Here is a 27,663-nt window from a genome sequence, read left to right on the forward strand (position 1 = left end):
AAAACATTGAAGAAACACTCTGGGACATTGGACTGTGTAAAGATTTCTTGAGTAATATCCCATAGGCACAGGCAACCAACAAAAAAATGGACAAATGGTATCGCATCAAGTTAAAAGCTTCTCCATAGCAAAGAAAATAATCTACAAAGTGAAAAGACAACCCATAGAACGGGAGATAATATTTGCAAACTATCCATCTGACAAGGCATTAATAATCAGAACATAAAAGCAACTCAAACAACTCAATAGAAAAAAATCTAATAATCCAATTTTTAAAAATAGGCATCCTCTGGTGGATGCTGAGATTTAAAATAGGCCAGGTGCAGTGGCCCGCATCTGTAATCCAAGCATTTTAGGAGGCCAAGGTGGCCAGATCACTTGAGCTTAGGAGTTTGAGACCAGCCTGGGCAACATCGCAAGACCCTGTTTCAATAAAAAGAAGAAAAAAAGAAGAAAATAATATTATAATAAATGGGCAAAAGCTCTGAATAGACATTTCTCAAAAGAAGACATACAAATGGCAAATAGGTATATGAAAAAGTGCTCAACATTATTATCAGAGAAATGTAAATCAGAACTATTATGAGATGTCATCTCATGTCAGTTAAAATGGCTTTTATCCAAAAGACAGGCAATAAGAAATGCTGGTGAGGATGTGGAGAAAAGGGAATCTTCATACACTGTTAGTAGGAATGCAAATTATTACAACTATGATGGAGAACAGTTTGGAGATTCCTCGAAAAACTAAAAAAAAAAAAAAAAAAAAAAAAAAGGGCTATCATATAATCCAGCAATCCCACTGCTAGGTATATACCCAAAAGAAAGGAAATCAGTATGCACTCTCATGTTTACTGCAACACTATTCACAATAGCCAAGATTTGGAAACAACCTAACTGTCCCACAGCAGATGAGCGGATGAAGAAAATGTGGTACATGTACTCAACGGGGTACTATTCAGTCATAAAAAAGGATGAGATTCTGTCACTTGCAACAACATGCATGGAACTTAATCATTACGTTAAATAAGCCAGGCACTGAAAGACAATCTTCACATTCTCATTTATTTATGGGAGCTAAAATTTAAAATAATTGAAGTCATGGCAATAGACAGTAGGATGGTTACCAGAGGCTGGGAAGGGTAGTGGGTGCAGCGGGTTTATGATTAATGGATACAAAAAAAGAGTAAGATCTAGTATTTGCTAGCACAACAGAGTGACTATAGTCAAAAATAATTATACATTTTAAAAAAACTAAAAGAGTATAACTGGATCGTTTGTTACGTGAAGGATAAATGCTTGAGGGGATGAATATCTCATTTACCCTGATGTGATTACGCATTGCATGATGCCTGTATCAAAATATTTCATGTAACCCATAAATATATATTCCTGTGTACCCCCCAAAATAATACATTTTAAAATAGAAATTTTGTACCTGGAAGTGAGGTTCTGCCATAACAAGAACCTAAGAAATATGGCATTCACTTTGGGACCAAGTAGCAGATGGATGCTGCCAGGATCATGAGGAGATTGCTAGTGAAATCCTAAAGGGCCTCAAGGAGGGCGTTAGCAGAAGCCCAAAGGGCTTCCAAGGAGGATGTCAGAGGGAGGAAAATGTTATTGAAAGCTAAGAGACCCTTTTTAAGCAGTAAAGCTTAGCAAAACTGTTACCTGTGGTATCACCAAAAATAGAAAATGTGCCTAATGATCTAGCTAAGATTTCCTGGCAGTGTTGAATCTGGGTCCATTTGGATTTTTCTACTTATCCAAAATAAAATGAGGAAGAGGTATAAAGAACAAATTATTCCACTCCCAAATGGAATTTGGAAGAAATATTAAGGCTCAGAATAGCCCTTTCAATGGCTCTCAGACAAAGACCTAATCCAAAGTGGGGCAATAAGATCCTTTGCTCAAGACCTCAGGAAGATGACAGTGCCATCTTAAGACATTTCAGACATGTAAATGGCCCACGTGCCTTACCAGCATGCCTTTTAGACCCTGTCCAAGGCTTAGAATCTCAAGGATGTTGTTCATCAGCCTCACAGGGAGCCCAACATAGAAAAAGGACTATTTCCAGTAGACTTTATGAGTGGCTCTTATGTAATAGATTATAAATTTATACATGAGAAATACACAGGAAAAAGAAATATGTCAGCTTGGACAAGGGTAGTAGTAAAAATAGGCCTATGGACCTCCAAATTCTGTGAGGGAGTAGGCTTTACAAAACAAACAACAAAAAAACCTACTCAGCTGGAAACACAAGTGCCTCAATAGAAAAGGAAAAATCAGAGGGCAGGGTCAAAAGCCCCAGAGAACCACCACCAGGGAATACACCTAGACCCCAAAGAATGGCCACATTAGGCTGGCTAGACTTCAGAATTGCAAGCCAAGCCTTTCCTTTTCTCTTTTTGAACAGGAATCTCCAGAGTAGTGATGTTATGCCTAAAAGGTGAACAAAGCAGATAACTTCTTAAGTTCAGGCCCTCAGATTGAGAGAAATGGTATTCATGACGCTTTTATTTATGAAGCTTTACCCAAGGAGCCTCATCCATACCTTACCCCGATTAGATGATCAGCTCCTAGACTTTGAGCTGTTGTAATGGCATAGGAAATGGAGGTCCTCGGGAGAGGGATGTGAATTACAGCGGCCAAATGATAGACTGAAAGATGGCTGTGGTATCTTCCATCCCACATGTTCTTTCTAAAATGTGACTAGGTGGGGGTCTATTGGTCCAGGTTCCTAATGTCCACTATAAAGTAGTGTAGTATTTACATATAACCTATGTACATCCTCCTGTATACTTGAAGTCATTTATAGATTACTTGTAATAATGCTATGTAAATAGTTATTACAATGTATTGTTTGGAAATAACAAGAGTTCAGTACAGACACAACCACCCATTTCTCTCCCTCAAATATTTTCAATCTGCAGTTGATTGAATCTGCAGATATGGAACCCACAGATACAAAGGGTCATTGTATACCAATTTTTTTTTCTTTTTAACATCTTAGTCTCGGTTATGTATACCAAATTTTTATTGTTTTAGAATTTACAAATTCTTTAAAAATGACAACTTGCTTTTGTAAGGCAATTCCTTATTACTCAATTTATCTACATAAATCATATTCATTATATTTTTACTTTTTTTAGACACAGGGTCTCACTCAGTTGCACAGGCTGGAGTGCAGTGGTGTGATCACAGCTCACTGCAACCTAGAACCACTGGGTTCAACTGATCCTCCCAACTCAGTCTCTCAAGTAACTAGGACTACAGGCACACAACACTATCGCCAGCTAATTTTTAATTTTTTGTAAAGATGGGGTCTCACTTTGTTGCCCAGGTTGGTCTCAAACTCCTGGACTCAAGCAATCCTCCCACTTCAGCCTCCCAAAGTGCTGGGATTACAGGCATCAACCACTGCCCACTGCCTCCAGCCATATATTATTAAATATTATAGATGACTTTATTTCCTTTACCTACATGATTATAACTAGCTTAAAAATAAATCAATAAATTACAAACAATAAAACCATAAAATCAAGGAAGATGAGGGCTGCTGCATGTTCCTTTACATTTTATTTGCCATAAACATTAAGATAATACAGCAAATACCGGAGGAAAAAAGCTTTTTAATAATTTCTTAATGTAAAGCTTCACACTTAAAAATTATGCTTGCTCCCCCCACCCACCCCAATTCAACATGCAGATATCATTTGTTTTCATATATGCTGATTCTAGAGCACTGTAATCTCTTGCTGATTTTATGAGTGTCTTTGCCCTTGCAACAATTTCACAAACTGTATACAGTCATGGTATAATACCATCATTCAAATGAATCCCCAAGGTAAGGACATTTACACAATATTAACACTAAAAACCTGCGTTTTTTTTTAACACGCCAGAGAAGTCAAACCACAAAAACCCAGGATCTTGTTTTAAATGTGTTTATGAAGACTGCTGCTGATCTCAAAGCATGCAGGTAATCATGACCACCTAGATGAAGCGGGATGTTGAAACTCCTTCAGTAGGTCCAATGATGTAATTTTTCACTCATCCCAAGTATCTCCATATTTGTTTACTTTGACTAGGAAAAAAGCACAAATAATTGATGATTCCAAGCAATAATAAGTAAAAGATTATTTCAAGTTTGTTGCTATGATGAAAAGTTATGTTTCTCTCTCATTTGAATAAAAGCACATGAGAGTCAAATTATAATTACAAAAAGGGAATGGCCAGACTTTTGTCAACTTGGGGTTGGACAAATGCATTGTATCTAGAATTTTACATAAATAGTTAGTCCTCATAACAAACTTCTAAACACAATTCTCATTTTAATGGTGAGAGAAAAGATTAGTAACTTGCCCAAGGTACAAGCCCTAACAAGAACTGAGATTTTAGTACAGGTCTGTTTAGATCCAAAGCCTGGGTACTTTTACATCTTTACTGTACTACCTAAGTAAGCGTGGCACATATTAAGTCATATAAAAAAAAAAATTAGTGGGAAATAATAAAACAAACATTTGAATTTTCGTTTTTCACAAAAAATACAGCAGTAGAAATTGTCAAGTGTTCAAGTTGTAATTAATTCAATCTTCTCTCTCAGGGCTGTAAATACTACTATAAGAAGAAAATACTACTACATTTCACAGGTACTCTACATTTTACATTTTGAAACATGCTCCACTGTCTATTCTACTCCTTTACTTTTTTGCTCCTCTTCAACACAGCCTCTGTCTATGAGTAATCATAACAATATAAAGCAGCAGTTATCACAGTGTGGACTCTTTTCAAGGAATACATGAAGTCAAAATTATTTCATTATTTTATTGACATTATATATCCTTATCCTTCACATTTTGCCTTTTCCCCTTGCTCTCATTCCCTCACGAGTATATGTTACACGGTTTTCTAGAAGCTACAGGATGTGTGGTGACATTGCTCTGGCAGTTAATAGAATACGTGCTTGAATTTTTAAAATTTCTGAGACTTAATTTCTAATTAGATAAGTATCAACCACATAAGCTAAAGGTGAAAACTTTAAGTGACACTTTCTGACCCTGTGAATCTACCCTGTACTAATTTCAATAATATTTTAGAAAATCACTGAAACTATTTCATAACAAGTCTTTTCTTTAAATTATATAAAGCACACAAAAAACCTTTTACCAAAAAAAAAAAAAAAAAATCATTTCACATTCTTGTGTCATGTAACAGAACTTGAAGACTTCAGTCAAAAATCACAAATGTCAAAATCCAGCAAATACTAAAGGTCTACAAAATTTCCTTTCTTAACCTCTATTACTATAGAAGCCTAAACCAAAATACTCAATTTCTGATACAGTGTAAGGTACTATGCTATGCAGACAATAATAGAAAAGATTACAAAAATAAGAAAAATATTACTTTCTGCCCTCACAGAGCTTACAATCTAAATCCTCAAATTAATTAGCAGAACAAAGTACTAACGAGTCTTTACTTATTACAGAGCAATGGCCACTAGATGCATAGTTTATGCTAAATGTTGTTTAATGACAAACATTCAAAAGTATGGTAGATCCCTAATTTATTTCAAAGGTTGATTTTTTTACATTAATAATATGATGCAGATATTACCTACCATTGTTATAAAAACAGAACTCCAAATGAAGCAACCACTAATGATTAAAAATAAAATTAGCTCTAAAAAATGATCATAACAACAAATACGAAGGACTTCCATGTATTTTTGCATTATCTGTGGCATATGACCTTCAAGAAGGTACCAAAGACCTATTCTTTCCATTTTTAAAGTAGTAAATAGCCGGGCGCGGTGGCTCAAACCTGTAATCCCAGCACTTTGGGAGGCCGAGACAGGCGGATCACAAGGTCGGGAGATCGAGACCAAACTGGCTAACAGGGTGAAACCCCGTCTCTACTAAAAAATACAAAAAAACTAGCTGGGCGAGGTGGCGGGCGCCTGTAGTCCCAGCTACTCCGGAGGCTGAGGCAGGAGAATGGCGTAAACCCAGGAGGCAGAGCTTGCAGTGAGCTGAGATCCAGCCACTGCACTCCAGCCTGGGCGACAGAGCCAGACTCCATCTCAAAAAAAAAAAAAGTAGTAAATAGAAAACCTTGAAACAATGACACATACTCTGAAATTCCTTAAGAGAAAATCATAAAATCCTATACTGAAATAGCTACAAAACCCTATTCAAATGCCCTCTTCCTTTAGAGGTAAACTTATATCAAAAAATTTACTTTGGCTGATGTATAGCTATTTCAAAGAGACTTAAAAGAAATCAGCATTTAAAAATTCACAATTATTTTTCAAAAGTAGTTTTTTTTGCTTTTTTCCTCTTTAAGAAATGCCTTAGAAGCTGGTGTATATAGTATATAACTCTTTCAATTTCACAAATATACCAGAAAGGTCAGGCACAGTGGCTCCCACCTATAATCTCAGCATCCTGGAAGGTCAAGGTGAAAGGACTCACTTGAGCCCAGGAGTTTGAGACCAGCCTTGGCAACATAGGGAAAAACCCACTGTACCAAAAAAAAATTTTAACAGCCAGGGATGGTGGCATACACCTGTAGTCCCAGCTACTCGGGAAGCTGAGGTAGGAGAACTGCTTGAACCCAGGAGGTCAATGCTGCAGTAAGCCATGATTACAACACTGCACTCCAGCCTGGGTGACAGAATAAAACCATCTCAAAAAGAAAAAACAAACAAACAAACAAACACAGAACAAAAAAATAAACAAGAGAAAAACCCAAACGTACAAAGAAAATCAATCTCATTACTCAATCATTCTGTGGTTAGGCCACAAGTGGTATTACAGCACAATGCCAACCTCAGGTCACTACAGCAACTTATGTGATAGGTGTATCATTAGGAAAATAAGACTATCAGATCTCCAAGGAGATTTTTTATAAGAGAAAAACAGTCAAATGAGTGTATAATCTCTACCTTGTGTTACAAAACTAATCTTGCTGTCTTAAGTCTTACTATTTGGAGTTCATTATTTTCTTTTTTTTGGACACAGAGCCTCTCTCCATCATCCAGGTTGGAGCGCAGTGGCGTGCTGTCAGTCACTGCAACCTCTGCCTCCTGGGTTCATGCAGTTTTCCTGCCTCAGTCTCCCGAGTAGCTAGGATTACAGGCATGCACCACCATACCTTTTTTTGCTTTTTTTTTTTTTTTTTTTTAGTAGAGACAGCGTTTCAACCATGCTGGCCATGGTGATCTCCAATTCCTGGCCTCAAGTGATACACCTAACTTGGCCTCCCAAAGTGCTAGGATTTCAGTCATGAGACACTGCGCCTGGCCTTGACTTCAGTATTTTCTAACACAAAATGGCTTTTGGAACACCTTAAAAATGGAAGAACTGGCAGGTGCAGTGGCTCACGCCTGTAATCCCAGCATTTTGAGAGGTTGAGGCAGGTGGATCATGAGGTCAAAAGATCGAGACCATCCTGGCCAACATGGTGAAAACCTGTCTCTACTAAAAATACAAAAAATTAGCTGGGCGTGGTGGCAGGTGCCTGTAGTCCCAGCTATTTGGGAGGCTGAGGCAGGAGGATTATTTGAACCCAGGAGGCAGAGGATGCAGTGAGCCAAGATCGTGCCACTGCACTACAGTCTGGCGACAGAGCAAAAGCAAGACTCCGTCTCCAAAAAAAAAGAGGAAGAACAGATAACTGTAAAGTACTATTTTAAAAATATTTTACTTTAGTTAACTGCTTGAAGAGTTAAATCACATATTAATTAATTTTTTATAGTACTGTTTTAAAGTAATGTTTTAGTTTCCAATCCTAAACAGTAAAGTGATTCAGACTAAACTATCATACCTTCTTTTTTTGGCACTCTTTCATGCATAGGCCTGACTGAGGGGTCAGTCTTTTGTGTTAAAGATACTTCATATGACTCTCTGTTCTTATTCCTTAATTCCTCATATGTAATATTTTTTCTTTTAGGACTTTCTTCAAGGTTGGGATCAGGTCCTAAAACAACAAACAGTTAATAAATGGTAATAAAAGGATTTGTATAACTCTAAAGCAACTACATTTTACAAATGCTCCTTACCTACAATCAAAATAGTATAAAGAATCAAATTATTACCACCTTTTCACAGGTACTATACTTTCACCAAGATAATTATCAAACTGAAATCTACTTCTGCCTATATTTTTAAGCTTTTATTTCTAAAAATTAAAATGGACATCAAAGATTTTAAAAACTAAACCACAGCCAGAAGAAAAATAGGTATCATAATATATAACCGTACAATTTAAACTCATTAAAATACCAGTGTTTTAAACTGGAGTTAGTCATACTGTATACAGAATTAAAAGAGAAAGATATTCTACTAGTGACAACTGAATAACACTTGACATAGTACAGATTTTACTCAATATATACTTAAATAACCACAGACTCTATGAAAACAACTCCAGCTATTTTCAAAAATCATTTATTTTACCATTTTATGAAATTTAAACAAAAATACTTGAAAACAGGCCAGGCACAATGGCTCATGCCTATAATCCCAGCACTTTGTGAGGCTGAGGCGGGTGGGTCACCTGAGATCAGGAGTTCGAGACCAGCCTGGCCAACGAAAAAACCCCATCTCTACTAAAAACACAAAATTAGTTGGGTGTCGTGGCACACGCCTGTAATCCTAGACTAAGGAGGGTGAGGCAGTAGAACCACTTGAAGCAGAGACGAGGAGGTTGCAGTGAGCCGAGATCGCGGCATTGCACTCCAGCCTGGGCAACAAGAGCAAAAATCTGTCTCCAAAAAAAAAAAAAAAAAGTTGAAAATAATTACTTGAAAAGTATAAAACATAGCCTTTAATCAGAATATGTATTGTTTTCATTCTGGTCTAAAAGATGCAACATTAATGCAGAAGAAAGTATCAACGGTTATTTTGGCCTGGGAATTAACATTTATTCTTTATTTCTCCCAGAGAGTCAAAATGTGAATATTACATATTATCATAGAGTCAAATGTAAATATAATGCAGTGGTTCCTCCTAATATTGGCCGACAGGATCAAATAGTGAACACAGTTTGTAAAGTTTATAAACAGCAACAAAGGCCATATGAACATTAAAAAAAAAGCTGCTAACATTCAGTGAACAACTATTTAACTTACAAAGTCTTACATACCACATACCACACCAAAAGTACTATTTTTCAAAGATGTTTTCAATGAGACATATAAATTGGGCATATAATTTTAATATTAATTTTTTAAAAAATAATTTTTGTGATACTTATTTAGAACTCAAAGGTAAGATTCCAGTGAATAATTAGAATTTTCTAAGCAACATAACTATACATTAAATAATGTTTTCAACCATAAGCTTTCTTTTTTTTCTTTTTAAGACAGAGTCTCACTCTGTTGCCTAGGCTGGAGCGCAGTGGCGCGATCTTGACTCACCAAAACCTCCGCCTGCTAGGTTCCAGTGATTCTTCTGCCTGAGCCTCCTGAGTAGCTGGGATTACAGGCATGTGCCACTATGCCCAGCTAATTTTGTATTTTTAGTAGAGACGGGGTTTCGCCATATTGGTCAGGCTGGTCTTGAACTCTGACAGGGGATCCACCTGCCTCGGCCTCCCAAAGTGCTGGGATTACAGGCATGAGCCACTGCACTCAGCCGTTTTCAACCATAAACTTTTATTCTGCTAAACAAATATATACTGTACTGATATAAAGCAAAGAGGATTTAAATTTCTCCTAATTAGTTCTTGTATTATTATATGATGGTTCAAAACTAAATTTTTCTTACTAAAAAAAGAATGTAAAGAAAAATATTGCAACCTTATATTGGGATTAAAACACTTCGCATAAGTGCATAAGTATTACTTATTACTTATTCAGTAATAAGTAATTACTGAACTCATTTCCCTTCACCATATATGTTATATTAATTCTGAAGGAAATCGTGGGTACTTCAGGAACCTTGGGTTCTTAATCCCACTCTGCTGACAATTAGGAAATGTCCTTGGGCAAATCACTAAGCTTCTTTGAATCCTGGTTTTCTCAATTGTTTAATATGGTAGTTTGAGTAGATGATCTCTGAAGTTCCTTCCAGGTCTAATACTTTTTCTTATAAAAAATATTTTACTGTTATAAAATTCTGGAACAAATAATGAAAATATAAATCAGACAGAAGAAGACAGAAGAGAATTTTCCACATTGTGGAGAGAACATGATTTACTATTTTGAGAAGGTTATAAAGAACTGGAAGGACTAAAAAATGAAAAATGTAAAGTAGCACTGATTTAAATGTAACTGTAATAAACTCTAAGTCTCCTAACAGCAACGAAGAAGTGCTTGCTATTTTAAAAGATTAATAACTCTGAATTCCTGGAAAAAAAAAAGCAGAACTAAAGTAGGACTTAAACCAAAGAAGATGCCATGGTAAGGGAGGACAGCATCTGGGACAAAGCAAAAGCAGGCCACTGCTGGCCCATGTGGAGAGCAGTAAAAAAGTAGCCACTTTGATTTTCTCTAGAAAAGTGGGTCAGAAGACAGAGCAGTGGATGGATGGATGGCTGCTGTGGAAGGCATAAAATAATATTAAGACATGGCCTTGCTAAGTAGTCTATGGGTAGATACCAAAGGGCTTTTTGTTTGTTGGCTTTTGTATGGAAAAGAAACTATATAACAGAATTTCCTAATGCAAATGGTGGGAAGGATGCAAGTCATTACAAGGAGTTAGTGCATGTCTAGAATACAGTAGTGCCCCCTTATCTGTGGTTTTGCTTTCCAGGGTTTCAGTTACCTGCAGTCAACCATAGTCTGAAAATATTAAATGGAACATTCCAGAAATAAACAATTCATAAGTTTTAAATTACACCCTGTTCTGAGCAGTGTGATAAAATCTTGTGAGTTTCCACTCTGGTCCATCCAGGACTTGAATCATCCCTTTGTCCAGCATATCCACACTGTCTACACTACATTGCCTATTAGTAACTTGGTAGCCATCTAGATAAAAAAAAACATAGAACATAAAGGATTTGGTAATATCTGAGGTTTCAGGCATCCTGAGGGGTCTTCGAACTTATCCCCCATGGATAAGGGGGGACTATTGTACAAGAATAATGGATTTGAACTTCAGACTGGTTAAATGAGACACAGTGAGGAACAAGGACAGCTGCCTTTGGAGATAAGATAGTGACTTTAGCCATTCTCTCCTAATCTGCCCATTCCCTTCCTTCCTTTTCTAATTTGATGCCTTTGCTTCCAACCATTAAAGAAAAAAATAAAAAATCAGAGTTGAGGATTAAGAAGCTCTCAGTAACTTTCATCCAAACTCTTTAATCATCTGAACTTCCATTCTTTCCTGTCTCTTCCTTAATACAAGGGTAATACTCACCCCTTTGCCCCGACTTTTGCTCTGAAGTAGTGCTGTCCAACATAACTTTCTGCAATGATGAAAATGTTCTATATTGGCACTAACATGGTAGCCACTAGCACATACGACTGTTGAGCAAGTGAAATGCTACCAGAGCAATTGAGAAATTGAACTTTAAATTTCATTTATTTTTAATTAATTTAAATAGCCACATATGGCTAGTGGCTACTCTATATTCTGACCTACCTAGAACCCCTTCTGCATTCTCTAGAACCTTCTCTGACGTATAATCAACTTCTCCCTTTCCACTGTATACCCTCCCCTCCCTTTAACTTCTTTCCCTCTAATCTTTTAAAATTTAAAGAGTATACTCTACAAAGGTCCATAATCCCTTATCCAAACCTTGGGGTCCGATATGTTTCACAATTCAGTTTGAGATTTTAGAAAAATACTATAGTAAATACCCCTTATATTACTTAATATCCATCCATTCAGAGGTTTAGGACAGAAATGAGTAAGCAAACACATTAATGGAAAAATCTTATCTGGCAAAGTAAATAAAGTCTACATTTATATAACTTATGTGAATTTAGGTCAGGGTATTCTGCTAAATGAATTCAGGTCAGATTTTATTATCAGTTTAATTATTAAAAAACAAAAACAGGCTGGGTGCGGTGGCTCACACCTGTAATCCCAGTACTTTGGGAGGCCAAGGTGGGTGGATCACGAGGTTGGGAGACCAAGACCATCCTGGCTAACACGGTGAAACCCCGTCTCTACCAAAAATACAAAAAATTAGCCGAGCGTGGTGGCAGGCACCTGTAGTCCCAGCTACTCAGGAAGCAGAGGCAGGAGAATGGCATGAAGCCGGGGGACAAAGGCTGCAGTGAGCCAAGATCGCACCACTGCAGCCCAGACTGGGCGACGGGGCAAGACTCTGTCTCAAAGAAAAAAAAAAAGAAAACTTGGCTTAAACCTTTTTGAATTTCAGGATTTTAGATAAAGAATTATAGACCTGTATTTCCTGTTTCTAATTCCTCATCTCACACTACAGACTAGACTGAAGGAAAGAAACTAATGTTTTTTGAGTCTATTATTTGCCAGGCATTGCCTCTGATTATTTCATTTAATTCCAACAGTTCATTAAGAGAGGTTATTATCATCTCCATTCAACTGATCAAGAAACTGAAAAGATTATAAAGTAGTTATAATAATATTACTATATTATTATAATGTAGTAGTAGTTTTACAAGGTCACATAGCTAGCAAATGTCAATCACGATTCAAATCCAAGCCTTAATCCAAAATTGATGTTGTTGTACTTATATGTGTGATCTTCAAAGCTAGTATTTACAAACTTCACAAAACATTTTCACATGGATTTTCTCACTTGACAACAGCTCTTTCTTATATTATAGACAAGAAAGTTGAAAGCCTTTAAAACCCAGCCTATCAAATGTAACCTTTTTAAATCGTTCCTGGAGCCTCTACTTCCTGGACATGATTTATCATTTCTTCTTCATTATTCCACTAAGCTTGCCTTAGTATTTTCAATTACTGGGACATACTAGTAATTTATCCTTGTATTTCTGTATCTTCTAACAGACTGAGAGTTTTTCAGGCACAAGAACCAAGCATTATTCATCTTCTTCCATGACTAGCAGAGTCCTCAACATCTACTGGTCCTCAAGAAAAGTTGAATGAATGAAGAAACAAATGAACAAACATGCTGAGGTTAGGTTGATGATTGATGGTAGAACACACAGGTGATATCCAGCAGAAAAGGTCATCAAATAAAGTTTATACATACGTTGGACCATAAAATGTTGAAATTCATTTCAAGAGAAGTTTCTACCTTGGACAATATGATCAGTAATACCAGTGGGCGCAGATTCATTCATAGAAGAACTGAATGGAATTGGCTCATAATGAGGAAGCATTTCTATGTTGTCTGTTGCTGAGGATGTCACAAATGATTGACCACTCACATTTGAGTCATATTTTGACTTCTGGTAATAGTGCCTGTAAATGAAAATCATATTAAGAAATATGAGTCACTGCCTATATCTTAAAGAAGTGTTAAAATAACTTCTTTCATATATCTTATTTCCATAACTATATATACATATAAATTTTTTTTTTTTTGAGACAGGGTCTCACTCTGTCACCCAGGCTACAGTGCAGTGGTGCAGTCTTGGCTTATTGCAATCTCCACTTCCTAGGCTCAAGTGATCCTCCTACCTCAGCTTCCCAAGTAGGAGGGACTATAGGCATGTATCACTACTTGGTTGTTTGTAGAGATGAGGTCTCACTATATTGCCCTGGCTGGTCTCAAACTCCTGGGCTCAAGCAACCCTCCTGCCTCAACTTCCCAAAGTGCTGGGATTAGTGGCATGAGCCACGCATCTGGCCTCAAAATAACTTTTAACACAGTTATTTATAAACAGTAAAATGAGGTCTGGTCTTTCTGCCAACAAAATACTTTTAAAAAGTCCTGACCCACTTATACATCTTAAAAGCCGTCGCTGTTAATATAGAAAAATAGGAAATGTATACTCAACTTTCTAACTATTAGCCTTTCAAGATAATTTTATCATGTTTGAAAGTTCTTGGAAAGAAAAAGCACTTTAAATCAGGTCTAATTTCAATAACCATGTTCATTTCCCATGTCAATTGAGAAGGTAATGTCACAGCTAAGAATCTATATAAACACTAATTTGCTAAAGCAGATACAAGTAATTCTCTCTCATGGGGATTACATTGCCTGCCTATCTGTTTAAGAAGCACTAAAATGAAAAGTTGAAATCTGTTAAGAGATAGATGGGATTGATAAGATTTGGGAATTCAAAATAAAAGTCCAAACTATAGTAACCAAAGGTCTGCCAAATTGAATCAAGATAAAATCCTTTATTCTAGAACATGTACTCCCAGTAGGATACAACTCTATATTTAAAACAATGAAGGCCAGATGCAGTGGCTCACTACGCCTATAATCCCAGCACTTTGGGAGGTCAAGTGGGGCAGATTGCTTGAGCGCAGGAGTTTGAGATCAGCCTGGGAAAAACAGTAAAACCCTGTCTCTATAAAAAATACAACAAATTGGCTAGGCGTGGTGGTGTATGCCTGTGGTCTCAGCTACTCCAGAGGCTGAGGGAGGAGGATCACTTGAGCCCAGGAGGCAGAGGTCACAGTGAGCCGAGATCACGCCACTGTACTCCCAGCCTGGGAGCCAGAGTGAAACTGTCTCAAAACCAAACAAAACAAAAATGAAGAACCAGGCACAGTGGCTCAAACCTTTAATCTCAACAATTTGGGAAGCCGAAGCGGGAGGATCAGTTGAGCCCAGTAGTTCAAGACCAGCCTGGGCAACATAGTGAGACCCCCATCTTTATAAAAAAAATTTTTTTTAATTAGCTGGGTGCAGGGGCTCACGCCTGTATTCCTAGCTACTCCGGGAGCTTGAGGCAGCAGGGCCTTGTGAACCCAGGAGTTCGAGGCTGCAGTGAGCTAGGATAATGCCATTGTACTCCAGCCTGCGCAACAGAAGGAGGCCTCATCATTCATTCATTCATTCATTCATAAATAAATAAATGGTGGCATGTCTTGCTCCAATTTTTGAAACAAACTACTTTTAGCCTACAGCAAATGGCAAGTATCCAGTGGTCCTTCAGGCAATGTTTTTGGGCCGTGAGTTGTAACAACATCTAGTTGTTTCTTAAAAATTAAAAATCTTAAGTAAAGATCAGAATCTGGCCTACCCAGGTGGTGAAGATCGTCGTCCTTGTCCTGATCGTAAAGCTTCTCCAAGGGGGGAATTTTCAAGGTTCTTGAATTTCTCTTGGCAAGTTTTCACATAAGAAAGTTTTCCAGCAAAGTATCCCATGATACAAGCAACTTATTTGTAAAATCAAACAAAAAGTGTAACTGAATGTGCCGTTCAGACAAAAGTATTTTCTAAAAGAAAAATTGAGTGTGATTCTAAGTATGTCTTTGGTTTAGAAAGACTGAGATTTCCTGAAATAATGGTAGAGGAAACCAAAACTAAATCAGATCAGAGTTCATAGACAGAGTCTATGGATATAATTCAGTTTCCAAAAAAAAGCGTGCCAAAATAAAGTTGCTATAAATAAATCGAATATGGTATACTAATTACTTTGTAAAATATATAGGAAAGATTTAGTAAAGGTATAATGAGAAGAGGAATGGATAAGAAATAAAAGCATCCAAACATTTATTTATTTCTAGTTCTAAATAAACAGAACTAGATCACAAGGATTTAGGCCATTGTTTTCCTATAAAACAGAAAATCATATGCACAGCCATTTTCACAAGATTGTTTTAAAATAAAATTAGGTGCAACAAATCCCTTAAAGTAATAAATTACTAACCATAACCTAAACGTGGCAATTACTGCATCACATGAGTTTCCAATACAAAAGAAAGGCTAACCTCAAAGACTCATGAAAAGCCTCAGGTACTTCTTTTGAAGAGCAATGTAGCTTCTTTTTCTATTAACTTTATTGCAATGTGTAAATAAGTTACGCTTATTTACATATTAAAATGTAAATTAGAGAGATTTCTTTTTAAAATTAAGCTTAATTTTAAATATACTTTGATTAATCAGAATATGTGCACAACTTTCTTTCCCCATAGACAGACCAAAAATTTATTTTCAAATACTTTATCCTTACAAAATAAATTTAAATTAATAGCTCTATTACATTATAAAGACACAAAAAATGCCTATTTCAACTAATGATTTTTTATGCTAACAATAAAATATCCAAGTAATCCACTTAATGAAATGCTTTAACAAACTGATTTATCACAGCACGTAACCACATAACTAATATGAGTAAGACATGATAAAATATTTGATAAAATAATTTTATTTAAGTTTTAAAAAGCTATGAAAACTACAATGTTGTTTATACTTACATATAAGTTTAGGGATGGAACCATATTTGGGATGACTTGAAAGTATTCCTAAAGAAAAGAGTTAAGTATTTCTTAGTAACATTGTTAGAGAAAGAAAAATCAGTAAAGGCTATCTTTAAATATAATCTTACAACATTAGCTTCTTCCATGACCCTAGAGAATCCTAGACTGTTTAATAGGGAAAACCAAATGAATTCAGTATCAACAGAAATATGACAAAAATCCAAAAGACTCTACAAAGTATTAGAACAGGTAAATTTAGAAAGATCACTTGATATAAGGTCAATAGACCAAATATATATGTGTGTGTGTGTGTGTGTGTGTGTGTGTGTATGAAAAACCATTTATAACAACAACAAACCAAAAAAACAAACGTTTTTTACAAGACAGAATTAATTATAGCACCAAAAAAAACACTCGAAGCCTAGGAACAAATCTAATGAAAGATATGAAAGATCTCTACACTGAAAGTTATAAAACTTACTGAGAATTGAAAGACTCAATATTCTAAAGATGGCAATTCTCCATAACTTCACCTATAAATACAATGCAATTCCAGTTAAAATCAAAGTTTCACAAAAATTGAAGAGTTTATTCTAAGAGTCATGTGGAACACAAAGGGCCAAGGCAACACTGAAGAATCATATTATAGAACTGACTACCACCAGATAGCAATATCTACATGATAAAGCTGTAGTAATTAAGACAGTCTGGTATTAAGTACAAGAACAGGTAAACTGACCAAAACCAAGAGTCCAGAAACAGATCCACACCTGCACACTTGATTTATGAGAAAGACAACACTGCAGCATAGTTTTTTCAAATACAGTGCTGGGTCAATTAATATTCATTAACAGGGGAAAATGTACCTTGATCCTACATCGAACAATAATCCAGATGGCTTAAAAATTTAAATATGAAAGATTTTTTAAAAAAATTTTACAGAAGAAAGCATGAGACCATCTTTGTGTCCTTGGAGTAGACAAAGATCTTAAAGAGTCAACAAAAAGCACTCATTAGAAAGAAGAAACCTGATAAATTGGACTCTATTAACACTGAAAACTACAGTTAAACACAGTGGGGAAAAAATAATCACCATATCTATATCTGAGAAAAGACTCAGTTCCAAAATATACAGAGAAGTCTCACAAAACCAATAGGAGAAAAGACAATACAATGGAAAAATGGTTAAGAGACTTAAACAGATACTTCACAAAAACAGATATGCTGAAATGAAGTATAAACAAATGAAAAGGTCTTCAACTTAATTGGTCACAGGGAACTACAAATTCAAGCCACAATGCAATCAGTATTTGTGTTCATTTACCACAACGGCTAAAACATAAGACATAAAAATAGCTAGTGTTGGTGAGAATGTAGGAGTATAAATTGGTCTACAGTTTGGTAATATCTACTAAAGCTAAATAAATATATACAAAAGCTATGACCCAGCAAAATGTCTATCAAAAGGCACCATATTCTTGGCAGAACTAATTGTAACAGTGAAAACTGAAAACTACCTATTATCAATGTACAGTTCAGACAGATAAACTGGTGTATTCACACAGAGGAAAACTATATGGCAACTACATGCAACAACGTGGTTAAGTGCAATGATGTGCTGGTAAACCAGCACTCCCTATAAAAGCTCTAATTTTAATGTTTGTCAGTTTCCATGGTGTAAAGCTACCAATTCTTTTTTTTTTTTCAGATGAGTCTCGCTCTGTCGCCAGGCTGGAGTGCAGTGGCGCCATCTCAGCTCACAGGAACCTCCGCCTCCTGGGTTCAAGCAATTCTCCTGCCTCAGCCTCCCAAGTAGCTGGGACTACAGGCACGCGCCACCATGCCAGCTGATTTTTTATATTTTTAGTAGAGACAGGGTTTCACCATGTTGGCCAGGATGGTCTCAATCACCTGCCCTCATGATCCGCCTGCCTTGGCCTTCCAAAGTGCTGGGATTACAGGCATAAGCCACTGTACCCGGCCAACTACCAACACTTTAAAAATCAGCTTGCCGAAGTTCCTGAAAATTTAACAACCAATTCTCAGGAGCCAGTAGAAACCAGTTTCAGCACACTACTAAATAAATCTCACTATGTTGAAAGAACTTACATAAAAGAATACTTCAGTGTGTGATTTCATGTAATTAAAGTACAAAAACAGACAACTAATCTGTGCCTTTAGCCTCAGTTTCTTCATTTATACCACTGGGATGATAACAGGAAAAGGAAGATGGTAAGAATATATCTCTATTTTTACATTAAAAAGTTGTTCCTTCATACTGTCACCATATAGACCACTTCCAACATAAAGGCACTAAATATTGGATATTAACAGGAAACAAGACACACTCTTTACTCTCATGGAATTTACAATCTAGAGAGAAAGTTAAGACAAAGAGAATAGTGTCACAGTTGCTATCCATCCCCTCAAATATTTGAGTACTATGTGCACTATGTATGCCCTCTGTCAGGTGCTAGAAATAGCTTATTTTCCTAAGGAGAAGTAGCAAGAATGGAAGCAAACAGATTTGTTGAAGGTTAATGCAATACTCTTTGCGACATATGGTTGTGTTAATTATAGTAGCAGTACAGATGAAGGTAGATTGTTAATAAAGACATTTAAGAGCTAAAAGACATTAATTGGACAAGGCAGATAAGGGATAGATGTGAAGGATAATGTCCCAGTCTCCTGGGTAGTACTAATGCCACTCAGTCATGAAGGGAAAGGAGGAATTGGTTTTGTGAAAAATGATGAGTTCTGTTTGAGGAGCCTATAGAAGGGTCATCCATATTATATATTATATCCAGAATATAATAATACCAACATTTCCAAAACAAGTAGACAAAAAAACCCATACAAGAATGTAAGCACCAAGAGGTCATGAATTTTTGTTGTTTAGTTCTATACAACAATGTATAGTACATATCAGACACTCAAAAAACATGAAACAATGGAGGAATCGCCTGAGGTAGGAGAAAAATCTTAGGAATATGCCATCATGGAAGCCAACAGAATAGACTATTTCAAGAAAAACTGGTTAAAGTTATATAATGTTGGTCAAGAACAAAAACTGTCCATCATATGTAAGCAACAAACAGGTTGTTTGTTTTTGAACTTTTGAACTTATAAATGGTAGAATATATGGATAGTCTCACACTGACTGCAATGGGTTAAATGAAGTAAAAAGTGAAGTGCTCATTCATGAAGTCTGGCTCTGGCTTCAAATATGAGGCAGTTGGGAGTAGGTGGAAAAAGAAATGAGGGAGGATTTTTTTTTTTTTAATGTTCTCAAGTTAGAGGAGACCTGAGCATGTTTAAATGGATTTGGTAGATCAGGAAGAAACAGAGGGAACATCTAAGACCACGTGGAGTATGACAAACTGTGAATGAAAGGAGATACAGGCAGCCCTCTGTATGCACACGTTCTGCAACCAACTGCGGATAGAAAATATTCAGAAAAAAAAAAACTGCATCTATACTAAGCATGTACAGACTTTTATCTTGTCATTATTCCCTAAACAATACAATATAACAACTGTTTACATAGTGTTTACATAGTCTTAGGTATTGTAAGTAATCTAGAGATGATTTAAAGTATACAGGCAGATATGCATGTAAACTTTACTAGGCCATTTTATATGAGACTTAAGCTATCATGGATTTTGGTATCCTCTGGAGGGTCCTGGAACCAATTCACACAGATACAAAAGGACCACTATACAAAATGTCAGGGATTATGATTAAATGCAAAATGCCTTGGTGGGTTCCAAATTCTTTTCTTAAAGTCTCTCCCAATTTTTACCTTTTTTTTTGAGACAGAGTATCACTCTGTTGCCCAGGCTGGAGTGCAGTGGCCCCATCACGACTCACTGCAGCCTCCGCCTCCTGGGTTCAAGCGATTCTCCTGCCTCGGTCTCCTGAGTAGCTGGGACTACAGGCACGCGTGACCACACCTGGCTAATGTTTTTGTATTTTTAGTAGAGATGGGGTTTCATCATGTTGGCCAGGATGGTCTCGATTTCCTAACCTCGTGATGCACCTGACTCGGCCTCCCAATGTCACTTCTACCATACCTTCAAGTAGCCCAAAGTCTTCAACTGCACCTAAACCCAAAATCTCTAAAAAACTTTCTCCTCTTCATAACCTAATCCAAATTATAATTTCTCCTGGCTCTACTTCAGCTATTTAATGGAGTTTTCACTCCTCCCTGAATGATTCTGTCTTTTCAGTTCAGTCCTGATTGCCTCTCCTAATAGTCATGCCTATTTGTCTTGATCATCAGGTCCCTCCTTCCTGGTATGTTCTTTCTTCTCTTTTAATCTAAATCCTGCCCATCCTTCAAAATTTACTTCTTTCAAGAAACTTTCCTTGATTACAACAGCCCTACAAAGATTTTTCTTCTTTGAACACCTACAACTCTTAGAGTCTCTACTATACAATTTAGTAGCGTATTAAGTATGTAATTAAATTTTCTATTTGCTTCAACATATGTTCACATCTACTTGTTTCCTCCAGTGAACTACTAGCAGCTATTAAATTTCTTTTGTATAACCTTCTGCATACCTAGCTCCAATCATTATTAAAAGACACACTGGATTAAAACAGATAAAAGAAGCAGAACAATAATAAACACTGTAATTTCATCCCTGTGCCACTTTTTCCTACAAAGAAATGTAATTCAAGTGTTTTTTTCTCTCTCACAATACAGAACCAATCTCAGTCTATAAAACAGCTTAGTCTTAAGGACATATAAATGCATATATCTTGACTTGCTTCTATGTTTAAGATTTTTGTCATGGTACTATACTGTAATAAAGTTCTTCAGAAGTTCCTTAAACAAATTTTTACCCAAAAAAATCCTCTCATTTGCCTCCAAAACTACTTTTATCAACTAATTGTGTCAAAACTAAGTACCGTACATCATATCCTAATGTAAAAAGGCCATATATTCCAATCATTAAGTCACATTTTTGAAGGTGCCAGTTAATTAAAGCAATAGGCCTCTAGGTCATCCTAAGGTCACCATCCTTTTCCAGGACACCTTCCCATTACCAGATGGATAGTTCATGAAGTAAATGAAATAAGCAACTCTACTGCTTACTCCACTAAATTTTAAATGCAGGACTCAAGACATTTAATACTCAATCTAAACTCAATTCCACATGAATACACTGTACTATTTGAGCCAATAGACTTTAGGACAAGAAAGTCTCCTCGGTGGCTTGTTAAAAATAGATCACCTGCCAGACCCCTGAGATTCTAATTTTTTGAATAATGCTAACTCACCTCCACTCATCCCCACCAAGTGGTCAGACAAAGCTGGTTTAGAGAGCTACTGATCTTTAAATCATTATATAAGAATCACTTGGAGTTTGTTAAAACACAGACTCCTGGTCCCCATGAATGTGCATTCTAACAAGCTCCTAGGCGATACTGTTGCTATTGGCCCACCTAGACCAGATTTGCCCTGCTAATACTGGTGTTTAGTTACTTTATTGCTCTTGAAGGTTGTTAATGATGCTATTAGTGCAGGAGAAATTCTCAAGTCATGATATTTGAGCCAGTGGGTCCATAGAGACAAAATATTTAATATTGTAGAAATTCATCAATGAATTGCTACATAGTGTTTAGTATGATACATTGTTACCTTTACTTTTTCTAAAGATCTGGAAAATACCACAAAACAAACATGGTATCCAAAACGCTAAATAAATTCAAATTTTAAATATTTACCTTTACTAATTAATCCTTGAGTAATCAACATACTTGTTGCAGCCAAAGGCACAGCTATAGGAGGAAAAAGACCTTGTTAACGTCAACAAAAGTAAAAGATTTTGTCTGAAGTTCATTAGATAAATGAGTATCAGTAAAACCATCTAGGAATTATACTGCAAAACTAAGATCTTTAAAAAAGACTTCCATTTTTAAAAGCTGTACTGCATACGTAGTGGAAAAATTAAAGGAGCATTTTAAATTTAAGAAAACATCACAAAATATTAAACAATATAATTCATTAACCATCTAGGCTTAGGTTCCAAATAGCCAGCTGTTCATTAACAGCATCAATTAAGACAACATAGTAAAAATGACTAAAAATTACTTCTGAAGTTACAGAAGGGGAAAAAGTTAATGAGGGAGAGGTAAGAAACAAGTTACAAACAAGAACCACTACTGAATAATGACTAAATTTTGTGCATCATGCTAAGCGCCTTATGTGCATTATCTCATTTATTACACTTTTTATCGTATTTCTATAAGGTAGATAATGTTATTACCACCCTTTTAAAGATAAGGAAACTGAAGCTTAGAGATGTTAAGTAATTTGCTCAAGGCCAAACAACTAGTTGAATGGTTGGTCGCAGATTCTAATAAAATCTGTCTGATACCAGATCTCAAGCTTTTAAGCTCTGTATTACACTGTCTAAACCAAAATACAAAATATATTTGACCGTAATCATACGGTGGCTGGGGCAAAAATTAAAAAGCATATATTTTAAACACTAATGTTATTTCTTCTAAACTAGTGAACGCCTTAAACTATATGAAAATATTACATCTGTATATATGCCTAAAACCAAGAGTGAAAAATCCAAAACTCATAATCTTGAAGGGGATTATAACTTAAAAACAGCTATGAATCACTGTTCTGGACAACAGCACTGTCTAACAGAATTTTTTGTGATAATGAAAGTTGGTCTTTGAGTGACCAATCCTGTGATCAACTTGGTCTTGGTACTTGACTTATAAACAGTTCCCCCCATTGATATGTGTGTTGGCTCACTGTGCCCAAACTGTCTGAACAAATACAGTTCATGCCAAACACCTGCTTTCATTCTGGGAGTCTGGAATTTTGGTACCTGTTAGGCAGAGGGTGCATAAGTGACCAGCCCCCAATAAAAACCATGGGCACTGAGTCCCTAATGAGTTCCCCTGGTAGATAAAACTTCACACATTGTTATGACTAGCTGTTGGAGAAATTTACACTTCCTGGGAAGTCTCTCCCTGGGGAGAGAACTCTTGGGACCTGGTTTCCGCTGGACTTCCCTCCATGCTCCCTTTCCTTTTATGATTTTGCTTTATATCCTTTCACTGTAAGTTATTTTAAAGTTAAATCACTACATGTGGCTACTGGCTGCCACACTGGAGGGTGCTGTTCCAGACCTGAGGTTGGCAAACACATTCTATGAAGAGCCAGATGGGAAATATTTTGGGTTTTGTGGGCCAATCTCTGTCCCAGTTACTCAACTGCCATTTTAAAGCAAAAGCACCCAGAGACAATCCAAAAACACATGAACATAGCTGTGTTCCAACAAAACTTTATTTTTAGATGCAAAAATACGAATTTCATGTAATTTTCACAGGTAATGAAATATTCTTCTCCTTTGATTTCTTAACCATTTTATCTTATTTTATTTTTTTAGACAGGGTCTCACTCTATCACCAGGGCTGGAATGCAGTGGTACAATCTCATCTCACTGCAGCCTCAACCTGCTGGCTCAGATGATCCTCCTGCTTCAGCCTCCCAAGTGGCTGGGACAACAGGCATGCACCACCATGCCCGGCTAATTTTTTGTCTTTTTTTTTTTTTTGTAGAGATGAGGTTGCGCCATGTTGCCCAGGCTGGTCTCGATCTCCTGGGTTCAAGTAATCAGCCCACCTTGGCCTCCCAAAGTGCTGGGATTACAGGCTTGAGTCACTGCACCCAGCCTCTTAACCATTTAAAAATGTAAAAACAATTCTTAGCTCATGCATACAAAAACAGATTTGGTCCATGGTCTAGTTTGTTCAACTCTGGTCTAAACCATACATGGACAATTTAAGAACCAAAGTAATTAAGACATTTGAATTATTACACAGATTTCATGATTAAAATCCATCGCTTTGGAATAGGGCATTAACTTTGCCACCAGACACAAATTGCACAAACGCTAAGGTTTGAATTCATGCTATCCTACTTACTAACAGATTTTACCTTTGCTGGAAATACGGTTTCTTTAATGTTGGCTGGTTAGAATGCCTTCATGTATTATCATTTAAAGTTTTGCAAAGGACAAATCCCTTTTAATTACAGCACCAGTACAATTTGCAATCATTTTTCTCCAGCTTGACTCAAGGATTGCAACATGAAGCACTGAAGAATCATATAAGAATAAAAGGCAATGAGTTAGTTGTATCCATTATACAATGGATAATGCTTTCCCCATTTAATGCAGAGTAATTGTCTGTTCGAGGAAATTCTAGTACTAGTTCTGCCATTCACCACAATGTCTTTGCATAGCTTCTTCTCATGCTATAAGGGATAATGGAGTAAACCTAAGGTCTCATTCCAACTCAGGTATTCTACTTTATGTCACAGAAAAAGACGATGGTAAGACTGAAAGAGGCTTCAGAGATTATCTAGTCCTCATTCTAATCAGAGTACACTGACATCCAGAAAAGACACGTCATTTGCTCAAAGCAACACAGCTGGTTAGTTTGTGGTAATGCTGAGATCAGAACCCAAGTCTCCTGACTCCCCAGTCAGTGGCCTTTTCCACTACATTATGTAATTTCTGTTTTGTTAAATAATCTGTTTCTATAGGCAAATCAATAATACTGCTGACCAAAACCTAGTGCACATTATTACCACAGTCCCGAACTATATTCAATATGTACAAGAATTCCTACAATTCTTTAAACTCTTCTCCCCTCACAGTAACAAAAAGCTACTCTATATTCCTAACTGTAGTCAATAAAAATTTTTATTTCATTAATCACAATAATACTGATAGCTATTTAATAAAGATAGCCAACACTTAATTAAATTGCATTAATCCCTATAATAATTTCATGAGCTAGGCAGTTATCCCCATTTTATAGATAAGGAAACTGTAGCACACAGACCTCAGGAACTTGCCCAAAATCTCACAGCTACTGTGAGTGGAGCTGGGATTTGAATCCAGCCAATCAGGCCCCAGAGTCCATACTCTTTTTTCTTTCTTTTATTTTTTTTGAGATGAAGTCTCGCTCTGTCACCCAGGCTAGAGTGCAATGTCACGATCTCGGTTCAATGCAACCTCTGCCTCCCAAGTTCAAGCCATTCTCCTGCCTCAGCATCCCAAGAAGCTGCGACTACAGGCATGTGCCACCACACCTGGCTAATTTTTGTATTTTTAGTACAGACAGGGTTTCACCATGTTAGCCAGGCTGGTCTTGAACTCCTGACTTCAAGTGATCCGCCCACCTCGGCCTCTCAAAATGCTGAGATTACAGGTTTAAGCTACCATGCCCGGCCCATACTCTTATCACTCTTATACCGTATCATTTGAAAACTAATAGTACACATGTATGAAATATTATTCATAGACTCCAGCTGATACAAATAGGAAATGATACATCGTTTCAGTAATTCTGGCGGTTGAGAACTATTTTAACATGAATGTGCAATAAACTGACCCTATATGTACAGGGTCTTCCCTACCCGTGTGTTTGGGCACAGACATAGTGATTTTAGGTCAGTGCATAGGGTCATGATTTTAAGCACCTAGAAATAAGATGCCTTCATAGTTGTATTTCAGATTAATGGAACGTAGGTCAGTATAGAAACAAAGTTATCTTAAGGAAAGAGAACGGTCCCTAGATCAACAAGTCTAATTTTAAAACAGGATAAGTATATTTAACCGACCTAAAAAATGTATAAAAAATTACCTTAGTAAGTGCTTTTTTATAAATTTGTAAATGCTTTTACCACCTTTTTCTAATCAAGTCACGAGGTGATACTCTCCAAAGTAGGACAGATGCCATTATTTGTTTGCATAAATATGTCACATACAGCACAGACTATCTAATTCGAAAGTACAAATGTTAAAGTACAAAATTTCATAATGCATGATTATCATCCTTCTGATAATTACACATTGAACTTCCTATCATCTGGTTACAACGAAGCTTCTACATTTCAATGTTTGATGCTATAATATGCAACACCTTGGTTATCTAAGAGTCAAATGCTACCTATTAATACAGTAATTTTTTGGCTGCTGTAATTTCTCAGTAATAGAGATATGGTATAAAATTAACAAGCTGTCTTTCAGCCTGTCCTTATTATATGCTTTTTGTCTTTTTGTTTGTTTGTTTGTTTTTTGAGATGGAGTCTCACTCTGTCATCCAGGCTGGAGTGCAGTGGCACGATCTCGGCTCGCTGCAACCTCCGCCTCCCGCGTTCAAGCAATTCTCCTGTCTCAGCTTCCCGAGTAGCTGGAATTAAAGGCACCTGCCACCATGCCCAGCTAACTTTTGTATTTTTAGTAGACACAGGGTTTCACCATGTAGGTCAGGCTAGTCTCGAACTCCTGACCTCAAGTGATCTGCCCGCCTCAGCCTCCCAAAATGCTGGGATTACAGGTGTGAGCCACAGCACCTGGCCACTTTTCGTCTTTTCAATCTGTGATTTATCTGTTTTAATACACAGAAATTACTTAGCTTTGTACTATTCATATACCACATGTCCCACTATTAAGAGTCTGGTATACGTGAGCATCCTGACATTGTTCACTACCCTTTAATGTATTTTTGGCATAACCTCGTCACAGTTATTTAGAATATTAAACATGTGCAACAGCATACATTTATCAGCCAGAAATAAATCTGGCCACCTTAGCATCTATTTAACCATTAGCCCAACACTAAAATAATCCCAAACTCCCTCTATCGGACTTGTCTTTTTCTTAATCCTGTGTCATCAAGACTTGAAAATAGATCATTTTATCCTATCTACTCTATATAATCTTCAAAGATTTAAAAAAAACAAAACTGTTGCTACAGTATATAGCCACGTTCTCTAAGAAATTCTTCCCATTCTGGCCAGGCACAGTGGCTCATGCCTGTAATCCCAGAACTTTGGGAGGTCAAGGTGGGCAGATCACAAGGTCAGGAGTTCAAGACCAGCCTGGCCAACATGGTGAAACCCGGTCTCTACTAAAAATACAAAAACTTAGCTGGGCATGGTGGTGTGCGCCTATAATCCCAGCTACTTGGGAAGCTGAGGCAGGAGAATTGCTTGAACTCGGGAGGCAGAGGTTGCAGTGAGTCGAGATCACACCACTGCACTCCAGCCTGGGCAATAGAGTGAGACTCCTTCTCGGGAACAAAAAAAAAAAAAGCTATTCCCATTCTATGAGCCATGAAAATTTTATAGAAGTCCTTAATGTATGATAACTATGCATCTAAAACAATTATTCTCAACTTGTTCCAATTATGCTTCCAGTTGAGAATAACTGTTTTAGATGCATAGTCATCATAAATTAAGATGGACACCATCACCTAATTCTTATTCAGGTTCTTTCTAGTTTGAAACATCTGCAAGTCTCTGAATATTGGAGGATAAAATGACAAAGATTCT

General features: G+C 36.7%; 1 protein-coding gene across 5 annotated transcripts in view; it reads right to left on the reverse strand.

Moving 5' to 3' along the window:
* Nucleotides 1-3,560: 3,560 nt before the first annotated feature.
* OCIAD1 (OCIA domain containing 1) overlaps nt 3,561-27,663 on the reverse strand; it is a 56,723-nt gene continuing 32,620 nt past the window's right edge. For 3 of the 5 annotated variants that reach the window (XM_050790184.1, XM_050790182.1, XM_050790183.1), the window contains 6 exons: nt 22,017-22,070; nt 16,281-16,328; nt 15,101-15,236; nt 13,198-13,364; nt 7,828-7,980; nt 3,561-4,087 (listed from right to left, as the gene is read on the reverse strand). In XM_050790184.1, the coding sequence (XP_050646141.1) occupies nt 4,050-4,087; nt 7,828-7,980; nt 13,198-13,364; nt 15,101-15,236; nt 16,281-16,328; nt 22,017-22,070 (596 nt within the window). In that variant the 3' untranslated portion in view covers nt 3,561-4,049. Of the gene's footprint in view, nt 4,088-7,827; nt 7,981-13,152; nt 13,365-15,100; nt 15,237-16,280; nt 16,329-22,016; nt 22,071-27,663 lie in introns of those variants that run through there. The other 2 variants (XM_050790185.1, XM_050790186.1) reach the window with 2 other exon arrangements.

The sequence above is a fragment of the Macaca thibetana genome, chromosome 5 (genome assembly GCF_024542745.1).
Source record: "Macaca thibetana thibetana isolate TM-01 chromosome 5, ASM2454274v1, whole genome shotgun sequence".
Lineage (NCBI taxonomy): Eukaryota > Metazoa > Chordata > Mammalia > Primates > Cercopithecidae > Macaca > Macaca thibetana.